Source organism: Pelobates fuscus, chromosome 2, assembly GCF_036172605.1.
Source record: "Pelobates fuscus isolate aPelFus1 chromosome 2, aPelFus1.pri, whole genome shotgun sequence".
NCBI lineage: Eukaryota > Metazoa > Chordata > Amphibia > Anura > Pelobatidae > Pelobates > Pelobates fuscus.
Window position 1 is genome coordinate 135587796 of NC_086318.1, and position 14017 is coordinate 135601812.

The window sequence follows — 14017 nt, forward strand, 5'->3', positions numbered from 1 at the left end:
TGTGCTGCATAACCTAAAATTACAAAATATGAAATCTAGTTTGAATATACAAAAATTGAGACACCAATATTTAACATTCACAAGATGTAGAGTATAAGATCGCTGTAGAGGTGCCTTCTCTAATAGAGCTCGGGTGGGGTGGGGGTCTAAAATGACCCTTTCCTCTCTTTAGTGATGGAACTTCAGGAATCATTTTAAATGTAAAAAACAAACATTTAAATAGCCAATAAAATTCAAAATTGAATAAATGTTTTTTTACACTTAACCTGATTCCTGCTCAGTTTGCTTCCTGAAGTTCCATCACTAAAGGGAGAAAAAGGTAATTTCAGCACCCCAGCTCCATTGGGGAAGGCACCTCAAGAGCGATCTTATACTCTACATCTTGTGCGTGTGAAATATTAGCATCTCAATTTTTCTATATTTAAACTATATTACACGGTTCCATATCTTTCAGTTTTTTTCAGTTTTAGATTATACATCCGTATATATAAATGTTTCCTACCTAGACAATTGCAGGGTACAATGCCCCTTTTGCACTTAGTGCTGCAATGTAAACAATGCAGAGGGAGCTGTAGTGCAAGGAATGCAGTTTTAAATCTTTTGTAAAAGCTGAGAAACCAGGATAGGTATATATTTCACTTTTTGCTTAAACTATATATTCCAGCATGTACTTTATATGGCTTCCATTTGTTTTTAAAGGGACAATGTAGGCACCCAGTCCACTTCAGTTTATTAAAGTGGTATAGGTGCAAACTCCCATCACTCTTAACTCTGCAAGTGTAACTATCTTGCAGGGTTATCTCCTGTCCTCATGAGGACATCCAACGTCGCCGTAATCCCTATAGGAAAGCATTTATGCGTTACGATGTCGAGATCCTAATGTGAGCACGGCTATTGCCGTAAATGCGCATTAGGTCTCCCCCGCCGGCAGACATTGGCGGGGGAGGAACGTGGGCAGTGCTGGACCCAGGTAAGTGACAGAGGGGTAAACTATAGTGCCAGGAAAACAAGTTTGCTTTCCTGGCATTAGTTTCCCTTTAACTACTCATTTTGTGTTTGTTTAGTTTCTGTTCACTAGATATTTGCAGTCATTTGATAATGCAGGTCCTAACACCTCTTCTTCAGTGGAGGTGTAATTGCAGTCTTCTAGAATAACTGTACAGTAATACTCCTACGCACTTTAATTTTGCTGAATAAATACAATTACATTTTTTTTTCTTCATCCAGATAAGCCTGACAAAAAATCCCTACACAATGCAAATGTTAATGCAGCATTTCCAACATGGTTCTATGAAACAAAGAGGTTGGGTTACCTGATCGTGTTAAACAGACGCTGAACATTGTTAAAACAACCGTACATTGTTGTGTATAATTGCTGACCACACTATCTAGCAACCGTTCAAGCCATTCTGCTGTGCAGATCTGTGATGTTTGTTTGTGTGTTTGTGTGTGTGTGTGTGCATATGTAGAAGTTTGGTTATAACCATAATGAGCTACTTTCACTCAAGCAATAGAGATCTAATAAACCGTTTAATTTCTTCAACTTCCCTGTCATGTTACAAAGTCCATGAGGGCATGTGTAAATATCAATCTTGGGAATCTCCTCACTACCTTCATTTTATAGTTGATTCTGTTAACGGGAAAACATTACTTGTTTGATGTCGGTTTTCTAATATAGACGGTTTTCTAATATATGCAGACAGGACTCCATTCCCACTGTCATTGGCAATAGAAAATCTGATGAGTGGGTCATCGACTCTCCAGGCTCGCAGTGGCAAGTAACAATTTTTTATTTAATTTTTTGGACACCTTGCATATGCTAAATATTTTCTGGCACTGGTACAGGTGGAGAGACTCCAGGTAAGTGTGTTATTGTTCTTGGAGTGTTATTTTTAAGGGCATATTTGTAGAGTGCACAATAATGTTTGCTTTATCTTAAATTATCTTTAATTAAAGCGGAACTGTCACTATGGGGACTCTGCAAAGTTTGCCAAGACCTGCAACAGTGACATCGCCACTGTGGGTCCGTTGGCCGGGTTGGGGGTGCAGGCAAAGGTGAGTTCAACTTATCTGAACCTGTCTCTCGCGGGCTCAGTCCTCTTCCTCCAGCTGGTCCTCTTCAGCTCCTGGCAGTGCAGAAGCCAACATCACTGTTGTACCCTTGTGCAGTCGCAATACTACATCATTAAGCTCTGGGGGATCCAGCAATATTCTCTATAGACAGAGCCAATTCCCTGTAGCCGTCACTGGTGACGACTGGGTGATTGACATTTGTAGATGGCGGTAGCTCTGCCCAGTGTCTAATAAAGTCAGGCGTAGGAAAAATACATAAGACCGCACAGTACCTACATTGTGTTATGTTTTTAGTTATATGTAAATGAACAAAAACAACAAAGAGTAGGAAAGAGGAAGTCATTGGGGAAAGCAAGTACGATTGGGAAAGGGGAAATGCAGTGTGACCGGTCCACTTTAACCCCTTAAGAACCAAACTTCTGGAATAAAAGGGAATCATGACATGTCATGTGTCCTTAAGGGGTTAAACCTTAGAGGCTATCCAGTTTCAAGTCTGAGTGAGATGTTATATTTTACTTGCTCTCTTGGCACCTGGAGAAATCAAAACTAACTAGCAGCATAGGACTCAAAATTGTAAGCCCTGGAAATGTTGTAGACTTATAGGACCACTATAGTGCCAGGAAAACATACTCGTTTTCCTGGCACTATAGTGCCCTGAGGGTGCCCCCACCCTCAGGGACCCACTCCCGCCGGGCTCTAGGGGGAGGAAGTGGTTAAACTTACCTCTTTCTCCAGCGCCGTGCGGGGAGCTCTCCTCCTCCTCTCCGCCTACTCGGCTGAATGCACATGCGCGGCATTCAGCCAGTCTCATAGGAAAGCATTCACAATGCTTTCCTATGGACGCTGGCGTCTTCTCACTGTGATTTTCACAGTGAGAAGCACGCAAGTGCCTCTAGCGGCTGTCAATGAGACAGCCACTAGAGGCTGGATTAACCCTAATATAAACATAGCGTTTTTTCTCTATGTTTATAGAAAAAAGGGTTAATCCTAGCTGGACCAGGCACCCAGACCACTTCATTAAGCTGAAGTGGTCTGGGTGCCTATAGTGGTCCTTTAAAGGTTACTTCAAAAAACAGTATTTTCATATTGGGTGCAAAGGGATATTGGCAAAATTAGGACTTCTCGGGCACTTAAAATATATTTTTTATTACAAAACTATAGTTCACAATTGGTAGTTTACTTGCTTTCTTTTTGTGCCTTTTTAGCACTTACAGTAATTATGTATGACTATGCAAAGTAAAGTTGGATAGGCTAGTTAGAGGTGGAGTTGAGAGTAAGAAAATATATGGTGATGGAGATCTGTTTAAAAGCGGCATATGTTAAAATTAAATTCTTTTGACTCTTATCTAATACCCTTAGAAGTAATGCAATATTGTGTGCAATTCATTGTGAAGCATATCATTTTCCCAGAGTTCTCAATACTTTAAAAGGAGGGTTTTATGGGCTTAGCTTCAAAAATTATTCCCACAGACAACTTCTCCCTCGTGTGTAGCATCTCGGGTAATGTCCCAACTTGTGATGGATGACCATATAATCTTTGTTTCCTGGAGTTGGTCTTGGCATTAATAATTTACTTGAGCGTATAAACGTTTTTCTAGTTTCTTAGAGTTTTCTGACAAACGCTAAAAGTCAGACAACACTTCTAAACAGAAGTGTTTAAGTATACAGTCCTCTTTCCAAGGATGTTTGAACAAGTGTGTAATGTATGTAATACATAGTGGTGGACTAGAAACTGAACAAAGTTATTTGTGAAGTTGTAATTTTAAAGTATATAATTCAGATTACGACCAATGGTAGCTGGGGAGACATTTTCATATAAGGAAAGATGGCAGCATTTTATTTTTCTATTCTTAAACAATCCACTGTGTGTGGTGGGTTATTTATTTTTATTTATTTATTTCTTGTAGGTACATGCATATATTTCTTAATGTTTTCCTTGGGGAGTTTGAATTGGTACCTGCAGCCTAAACTTTCAGTCTGTGCTGGTAAATTGACCAATCAGAGGTTTGTCATTGAGAAGTCCATGTGGTCCAGCTATGAGTGCACTCTGCTTTCGTTTTCATAGACTTCTTGTACCGTTCTTTGAAAAGTATTAGCAGGTGCATTCTAGTATTGTGCGCTTGATACTACTTCTTCTTCCTGGAACTAACTGAAGTTAAAAAAAAAAAAAAAAAAACCTTTGACAGCCTGTGAGGAGTTGTGGCACCCACTTATAAAAGAACCCATTTCTCTTTTGGGAATTGGCACCATTTTATTATTTATTTATTATTCTTTTTTTGCGTCTTGCATACAAGTACAGTAGTGATGGGGATCTTGGTAAGTAACGCATCTAGCCATGAGCTAAAAAAATCTGCATCAGTTATTTGTAGAAATCACCAAAAAATTGAAGAGTACAGATATGTCTATTTAAATATAGTTGGAACAATCATAGTGCTCAGTCAACTTAAGAGGAAGCTTGACATTTTATAATTCTGATACATTTTCATATCTCGTGCTTTCCACACAAAGAAATACGTTTCCATGGTTTAAAAAAGCCTGCTGTGGTTGTCACTGTAAAACCTGTACTTAACATAACCAAGGGAGGGGTGGGGTTATTCCAGATCCCTGCTTTTGTTGTCACAGCATTGCAACAGGTGCTAGGAGAGATAGTAACTCTATCAAAGAGTACAAACTACAACAGAACAAGGTAGACATTTCCTGGGGACATTGCTAAGGTTTGTATATACTTATTTACATATAGTTTTTGTTTAGCAATAGTTACCAAATAGTTATGGCAGATTGTCTGGTTTCCACTCCTCTCTGCTGTACGTTTTAAATAATATGACCTTTTAAGATATGTGGAGTTTAGGCAGCAACACAAATTTAGACTGTCCTATTCTTGGCTGAAAAATTGTGTCCTGACAACTTGGCCTCTTCAGAGATATATCGTATTAACTGACCGCTTTGCAATAGAGTAAAGTAAGTAAAACAGCCGTCCGATATCTAATCTAACAATTTAAAATATCAGACCTTGTAACATGGTGGTATATATTTTCATCACCGTGCCTGTCTTTGATATAGAGAGACATTTTTATTTATTTTATCTCCCCTCACCTCCCCCCCCCCCCCAACCACCACCACCAGCATCACTAAACAGCGAGGTAGTGGAGCAAGACTAACTTGAAAACTACAAAAGCCCCACTGGACCCCAGGGAAAAGATTCAACTCCAGCTCTCCCGAAGGTTGGGTGGACATAAATGTAAAAAGTGTTTGAGAAAAAGTGTGGTTATTGTCTGTATCGGAGTGTGTCTGTCTGTATTTGGGTGTGTGTCTGTTTAAGTTACCTGTCCTTTCCATTCGCATGGGAAAGGTGTTTTTACTCACTTTTTTTTCCTGTGCTATGCTTGTCTCCGTGGATGGCCCTGCTCTCAGCCAAGAAAATAGGAAATGATTGGGACGTTATTGTGCATTCACAAAACGCTTGAATCAATGCATATCTATAAGGATCGTTCAGCGCCTCCATGCACAGTGTGGAGGAGCTAGATGTAGGTGCAGCACTGGACTAAGAATTGCCTCTAGTGGCAGTCTGAATGACTGTTACTAGGCAGCAATGTAAACACTGCTTTTTCTCTAAAAAGGAGTGTTTACATTGAAAAGTCGATTGGGACAGGATATTGACACCACACAACATTAAGCGGTAGTTGTTTTGGTGACTATATTTACCTGTAAGAATTGTATATTTGTAATTGAAAATGAAACCTTTTTAGTTAAAAAAAAACAAAAAAAAAAAAACTTTGTTTGTTTAGCTAGCTCCTAGATTCCAAGCAAAATTGTCAAACCTGTCTGTGTTGTTTCCCCCTCCCCCTAGTACGGTCCAATATGTAAAAAAATTCAATAATAATTTAGCAATATAACCAAACCTGAATTATAGATGCAACGTATGACAGCCAGCATCTGAACTCAAAACAACTACTTAATTTATAAAGTTCTGTTAAAGCAGTACTGTCATGCTGAACTTACCTTTCTTTAATTGATTCCTCTTCTCTCCCTCTCTCACGATCTGTTCTTCATTTCTTCCTGTCTGCTCTAGTTTTCTTTAACCCCTTAAGGACACATGACATGTCTGACACGTCATGATTCCCTTTTATTCCAGAAGTTTGGTCCTTAAGGGGTTAAAACATAAGACAAAGTAGGAAGTACTTTGTCTTATGGAGGTTTCCTACACCTGACCAGCTATGACCAGCGGAGGAGCAAAGTGTGCTTCATTTCCCGTGGTCAGAGCAATTTTCCCACAATTCTTACCTTTTATCCGTGATCTTGCAATGCTTCCGGTCAGTATTCCCGAACATCCTGTCACTTAAACAGAACGCTGGCGCATCTACCGAATTTCATCCTAACAGAATGAGAACAGTTTCTCGCAATTCGGGACTTTATTCGGATCGGAATTTCATTCCAATGAATGAAACTCCGATTCTATTCGTGCTGTGGTTGCATATTGCAGCCGCTTAGTAGATAACTCCCTGATTCCCACGGTATCAAGAGCTATCTACCAAAAGGCTGAAAGACCTAAATTGGTAAATTTACGAATATTAAGTAAAGATTACTTAGTATTAGTAAATTCTGCCCTTACTCGCTATGCTGTGAGTAGGGGCATGTCTAGTAAACAGTGAGCAGTTTATAAAAAAAACAAAAAACTAGTGTTCCCCTCCTGAGCCCCCACCCATGTTGCACAAGTTACTGACCTATTGCCCTCCCTCTGCCCCCCCCCCCCCCTCAGTGGCGAGTGAGGGCCCTAAATAAAAATGGGGTGGGGGATCTATTTTCCTCACCACATCCCTTAGCGGCGGGTGGGGGCGCTAAATAACAACCGGGGGACCTATTGTCCTCCGGCCCCCGGCCCTGAGCGGCGGGTGGGGGTCCTAAATAACAATATTGTCCTCCTCCACCCCCCGCCCCTTCCATCTACCCGCTTTACCCTAAATATAGGAAGGGGGCACAATAAAACTAAATCCCTGTAAATAAAAAATAACTTGCCATTTGAGGTAGTGTTTTTTTTTTGTTTTTTGTTTTACTAAAAAAAAAAGGGGGGGGGGGGGGAGGCACAGAGGTGCTGGGCCATAGATGAATCTAGATTAAGCAGTAGAGTAACAAGGTGCGGATGCTTGCTCAGATTTATTTTTAATTACACGCATGCACTGACTTTGAAAGCTGTAAGGTAGGTTTAATACGGGGGCAATGTATTCCACAGTGCTGTGCAATGGGTATGAGAAGCAAGTAACTTACAAAATATCTTGTGTACAGGAGGGTTGAGGAATGTTACTAATTTAGTAGATATGCTGATACAATGTAGGTTTTACACATCCTTGTCAAGTCGCTTGACCTGTTTTGTAACAGATCTGCCTAAGCACAGAGTGCTTTCACTGCCCTGGGTGTTCTGGAAAAAATCATGCAAAGCAGCTCATAGTGATTAAATTAGTAACCGGTGCACCAATTTCTATCCATTGACTAATTCGGCATACAATGTTCTGTAAGTAGGGACATGCAAATAAGTTTCTCATAGATTGCCCTTGTATCTATTCTATTCCTGGAATCATTAACCATATGGTGCATTGTTATGACTACTTTGAACTGTAGGAAAGACTATTGGTGCAACACCAAAAAACTCATGTATGCAATTGAGGAGTTTGTACTCTAACCACCAAACTAATATGAAACCTCCTTCTAATCTTCATGTCAATCATTGTTATAAGCTCTGTCCTACACCTGGCAGTCTGTAAATGAAGAGGAGAAATACAAACCTTTCCTTTCCTTAATGTTGTGTTATGTTCATTTTGAATTTAATGTAATTTGCTACATTCTTTTTAATATTTTTAAAGAAACCAGAGCAACTAATGTATTCAATTGTGCAAATTCCAGAGTGTAACTTTACCCAGCAATCAAAAATGCTAACCATTAAAATTTCCAAACCTTTTTTTGTTTTTTAACACAGGTCCTGTGGCTAATATGAATCACTAATCTTCACTGTGACACACGTACAAGTTTGGATATTACGCCTTACCCTTCTGCAATGTTGCTGACATGGCATTGTAGTTTCAAAGGACTCCTGTGGACATAATTGCCTAAGAATTCATGTTTACAAGTGATTTGATGGGCAACATTGCACTTTTAAAATGATTGTCTATGGAGGTTTGCAAGGTCACCATAGCAGAATTTTTTTAGCTGTTGAAAACTTCTAAATCGGCCAGAATGTTTATTAGCAGTAGAAGGCTGAGAAGATGCCAATTCCTGCAGATCTTGGCTACTTGCTTTGTTTTATCGCTAATGCTTATGTTCACTCAGGATGATAATAATGTTGTGAACCATATAAAGTCTTATTCCTACCGATACCTCATAAATAGCTACAACTTTGTTAATGATAGCTTGTCCATTTCCAGGGACAAATCTGATGGAACAAGAAACTACAAATACTTGCTAAACAACAAAGACAAATGCCAAAATGAAGATGTATTGCTCCTATTATTTGTAAAGACTTCACCTGAAAATGTATTGCGTCGCAATGCAATTAGAAATACTTGGGGTAACGAAAATTACATCCGTTCTCGATATGGTGCCACAATCAAAATAGTGTTTGCCCTTGGGGTTGACAAGGACCCAGTGAAAAGTAATCTGTTCCAGAGAGACCTTGACAAAGAAAATATTAAATACAAAGACCTAGTACAACAAGACTTTCTTGACACTTTCCACAATCTTACTCTCAAACTTCTTCTACAGTTTGAATGGGTGAATTCATACTGTTCAGATGCAAAATTTATTATGTCTGCAGATGACGATATTTTTATCCACACTCCGAATTTGGTTTCATATTTAAAAAGCATGGATCTTATTGGTGTGCAAGACTTTTGGATTGGTAGAGTCCATCGTGGATCTCCACCCATGCGGAACAAAAATAGCAAGTATTACGTCTCCCATGAAATGTATCCTTGGTCGTCTTATCCAGATTACACAGCTGGAGCAGCTTATGTTGTTTCAAGAGATGTGGCTGCCAAAGTATATGAAGCCTCACAGACCTTAAATACAAGCTTGTACATAGATGATGTTTTCATGGGTCTTTGTGCCAATAAAATGGGTGTTGTACCTCAGTATCACGTATTTTTCTCAGGAGAAGGAAAAGCCCCTTATCATCCATGCATCTACAACAAAATGATGACTTCCCACGGCCACTTGGATGATATTTACTATCTATGGAATCAAGCTACTGATCCTAAAGTAAAGGCTCTGTCCTCTAGTTTTTGGGGGGATCTATATTGCAAATTTGTTAATGTAATGCTTCTGTGTCGAATTCGTTATGTCGATACCTATCCATGTTCAGCTGCATGGTCATAGTACTAGAGTGAATCTGTGTTCAAAACATTATGCTAAATTATTTTCTGTCACTTGCAAGTGGTTATCAGTCTAGACTTTGACCTGAACACTGTAAGAAATTAACATGCTGGAAATGTAAATTGTGTGTTCCTATCACTCAGTAAAGCAACATTTAACATACATTATTCAGCTTGGAAAAATGCACACAATCGACTGTAATACATGATTTCTTGCACTCTGGAACATTTTTGTAATCTGAGAAATTTTCAGTACACTAAAATTTCTTAAAGTGCTACTAGTACAATATTTTATTGGATTGATTAAAAATAAAACCCACAGTAGTTTGACCCAAAGGATTTCCGACCCTTTGAAGGCAGTGTTTTTGTAATCTAGAATATACATATATACCAATTTGCTGAAAGTAGTTCACCAAATAGATTATCCTTTTTGTCTTCATTTGAGGAAGGTGTGACATTTTGTGATCTTGTGTTAAAATGACCTATATGCTGTGAAATTCATTTATTCTTCTACACCTTTAGAGCCATTTGTAAAGCGTTTATTTCTAGCATTAGAATTATCAATATAGTAAAGAAAAAAAAATAGATTTCAAATAAAGTCCACATAAATGGGCCTTACTGACATAAATAGTTGCCAATCTGAAAAGTGTTATGGATCCTTTTCTTGCCTTTCTTCTTTGTTTACATACGGAGTGAATTGTTTTATTTCTACAGTGAAGTTGTGTCCAAAAGCTATATGGAAACTCAAACTATTTGTTTGAGAAAATGCAAAGTGTTTTTATTGGGGTGGGGATTTTGTTTTTTTCCCCTCCTGTGTCCATTTAAAGCATATATTGTTTGTATAAGTAAAAAGGTTACTCCCTAATATCCACTAAACCCATTTAAAAAAAAAAAAAAAAAAAAAACTTTAAAAAGTATTCTGGATTTAAAAATTACAACAAAAGTCATAGCTTGATCTCTGCTCTTAAAGGGAAACTCCAGTGCCAGGAAAACAATCCGTTTTCATGGCACTGCAGGTCCCCTCTACCTCCCACCACGCAATCCCCGGTAGCTGATGGGGTGAAAACCCCTTCAGTAACTTACCAGAGGCAGCGACGATGTAACTGTAAGTAAATGGCATTTGCAAAAGCATTCCCTTAGCTGAGTTTTGAAGAACTGTAAAACTTGAGGCCAAAACAGTGAGGGTTATTCACTAAACTGGGAATTCACAAGGGAGTTAGTCTTGGGCCAAAACAGGCAAGTTGCGAAAAGTTGTTTAATACCTGAAAAGGGGGATTGTCTGTTTCTGTTAATTTCCCTTGTGTGCTGTTATTTGGCCTGGGTATCATTACCTGTACACCACAATACATGTGTCTGTGAATTGTTCTGCTCATGAAAGTCAAAATGTAAGTCCACATCTGCACAAAAAAACACTAGGATACCCTTTTAAAGTGTTATGTGAGGTGGCTCTTTATTATTATTAAAACAATATATCAAGCACTGAAAATGGAATTTAAAATCTCTAATTCAGTATATGAGCTTCTTGTTGGTATTTTGCTAATGATGTCAATTGTTTTCTTCAATTAGCATTTTACTGGATCTTTTAGAATGCCATGCCTCTTAACTTTTCTTCATTATCATCACCCCACATCTGTTAAAATGTGCATTTGAAGGATTTAAACAGATCACTGTCCACTGTATGGTCTTTCTGATTTAATGTTTGAGCTGTTATGCCTAGTTTGGGGGAAACGGTACGAGCAATTCTCTACAGCCTTTTTGGGATTTTTTTTTTCTTTATACTACTGCAGTGAGAATTACTGTGAAATGGTTTGAATTACAGCAGGTCTGTTATAACAAATATATTTTTTTATGAATTTGTGTAGTGTTTTTTTTGGAAGTTATGAAGGCATTACATCAGTAACAGCCTGAACTTTACAGTGCTAAATATTTTCGAAAGGAGTTTCCAGTAAAGGGTTTCTGTATCAATGTTGTAATAACTTTCAGTAGCGGTTAGAGGGTATCATTTCAAGAGTTGTCCTTCACCTTTTGGTTACTTACAATGCATGGTGCTCAAACACTGGACTGCTATTGACTTGCCAGCCTAAACTTTTGTCCCCAAGAAAGGCAAGTCCCAATTGCACTAAATGTATTTTTTTTTTATTTCTATCTATAAACATTGTAAAAGTAGTGTGTTCAAAGTGCTATTCTGATTTTTGTTATAAAATAGTTTTCAATAAATATTCAGTTGGCTAAACTGGTTTCTATGTCTTAAATTTTTTTTATACAAGTATAATTTTTACGGTCCATAACGGTGTGTGAGTGCGCATGCACGAACTGATGATTATCAAGAGGTCCCTAAACCACAGCTTATTGTAACTGGCGGGGAGTGGGGTTACCCAGGGCTAGGCAACCATTACAACTCTTTGCAAAGAACAGGTAGTTAAGCAATGGGATATACTGGTGAACTATAGGTAGGCAACACAACAACCCAATTTGGAGTCCCTTATACGGTAAAATAGAGGTATACGTGAAGAGAAGTTGGGAGCAGTGCCTTAAATGTCTTTAAATAACATCATAGTGTTGCATACAAACATGTATTCCTAACACTATACTACTGGAATACATATTCGGGTGTCAGGCCTCTCTATCTTGAGAAATAAGGTAGTTTGTTTACTATTTCTCCACCGTGGTACCGGTCTTGCCACGACTGGCCCCACCCACCTCCATGGCAGCAGAGCAGTGGGAGGTTATAGAGCATGCATGACAAAAGGCACGCTGCGCCAGTCAGCATCTAGTCAATGTAGACACTAAACATATGTGCTGCACTGAGATTGGAAGCAAATCTAGTGACAGTCTACATTGCTGCTTAGCAACACCTCCAGTGGCAGTCACTCAAACACTGCCTTCTTTCTGAATAGGCAGTGTTTACAATGAAAAGCTATAAACACCAGAACCACTACATTATGTTGTAGTGTTTTGGTAACTAGTTTATCTTCATGGGACAAAAAAATTGAGTTCTATAGTATAGTAGTTTCACATGTAGCAATGGAATATGGGAAAGAGATGCACTTACACTTTATGCTGTTTTGCCATCTGGACATCATTTCCTTGTAAATACTTTATTGCATATTTTCATGAATAGGACACCAGAACCACCTACATATCCATGAGTGGAGAGATCATACCACTTTTACACTGTCCAATAGGAGCCATCTTGAGGCTCCATAAAGTGTTGGTGCACATATTTAAATAGTGATCTTTTGGTTAAAATACTTGTGGGGTGTTTTTTTTTTTTTTTTTTGGTCCCATCTTTCATTCCTCTCTGGATGCTGTATTTAGATCAAGAGAAAATACATTAGAAAGCTTAATTTTTGTCTCATTCTTATTCCATATGAAAATAAGGACATCGAAGTTGCAATTCCCACCTTCTCCTTGTATAACACTTTACAACTCCTGATGTCTGGACTGAATCTCCCCTGATGCTCTGTCACCATTAGTGCTGAAGGCTGCCTACCCCCATTAGGGAATTGTCAGCTGCACTCTTTAAAGGAAAGCGCCAAACTACAGGTAGGTAGTCTGTCAAACTGTACTAAAATCACTTAACTGGGTCCCACCAAGCTATTGCAGCCCCTGCATCTAAACATCTCCTTTAGTCCGTTCACTTTACAGAGCTGAGCGGCACCATGCAGGTCTGCACGTTTTGGTTGAGTGCTGGCTGCATGCTCAATAAATGAGTGGTCCTGTGTCAGCTAGACTTTACTCTGCAGTGAATGCCAGCTTTTTTTGCTGGAGACTGAATGCATTGGGCAGGGTAGCCCAGATAAACTGCCAAACTGTACTAAAAATGTGACTACTGTAAACTTGATCTTACTTTTTAAATTACATTCTATGTGCCTATAATTTTATCTGAACATAGTTCTTGCAATTGTATTTCTATTTTTTTTTTATTTTTTTTTACTTTTATTTTCTAATTTTAGTCTGTCATTGAAAACTGCAAATATAAAATGCAGAAACTATTTATTTAGTCATGGCACTGTGCTTACCTATTAATAATAATAATATTATAATTTTATTTTTTTCTTCCATTAACAGAAGACACATTACAGGATGCGTACTCTAGTTATGATGGGTACTATACTTTGACATTGGAGAAATATATGCTGTTAGGCCATCGTTCCGCGGAACCCTGGGGTTCCACAGAACACCAATTGGGTTTCCGACAAAAATGTAAAAAAACAAAATGGCCGCGGCCGGCGAGGGAGCAGTGATCTACCCGCTCAGCTCCCTCGCGCGCACAGCAGTGATGCTGGAGCCAGAATATGATGTCACTCCGGCATCAATAAGAGGCGTGAAGAAGCTGAGCATGAAGATCACTGCTCCCTCACCGCACACATGCCAGCTGCCCCACTGGACCCCAGGGACCAGCCACCAGCAGCCCCAATGGACCCCAGGGACTCCATGCCAGCACTCCTAAAGGTAGGGGGGGCTGGGTAGAGTAAAATGTAGAAAATATATCTGTCTGTTAGGGAGTTTTGTATGCGTTTCTGTGTCTGTCAGAGTATATGTGTGTTTGTCAGTGAGATTGTATGTGTGTGTCAAGGTTTGTA

At 38.9% G+C, this 14017-nt stretch overlaps 2 protein-coding genes across 3 annotated transcripts in view; one reads left to right on the forward strand and one right to left on the reverse strand.

The window, feature by feature from the left end:
- The window catches only part of B3GNT5 (UDP-GlcNAc:betaGal beta-1,3-N-acetylglucosaminyltransferase 5), a 32286-nt gene extending 20664 nt beyond the window's left edge, over positions 1 to 11622 (forward strand). The window contains exons 1-2 of one of the 2 annotated variants that reach the window (XM_063442727.1): positions 4699 to 4787; positions 8042 to 11622. In XM_063442727.1, the coding sequence (XP_063298797.1) occupies positions 8299 to 9435 (1137 nt within the window). In that variant the 5' untranslated portion in view covers positions 4699 to 4787; positions 8042 to 8298 and the 3' untranslated portion in view covers positions 9436 to 11622. Of the gene's footprint in view, positions 1 to 4698; positions 4788 to 8041 lie in introns of those variants that run through there. The other variant, XM_063442726.1, reaches the window with a different exon arrangement.
- The window catches only part of MCF2L2 (MCF.2 cell line derived transforming sequence-like 2), a 446256-nt gene that overhangs the window by 198179 nt on the left and 234060 nt on the right, over positions 1 to 14017 (reverse strand). The window lies entirely within an intron of this gene.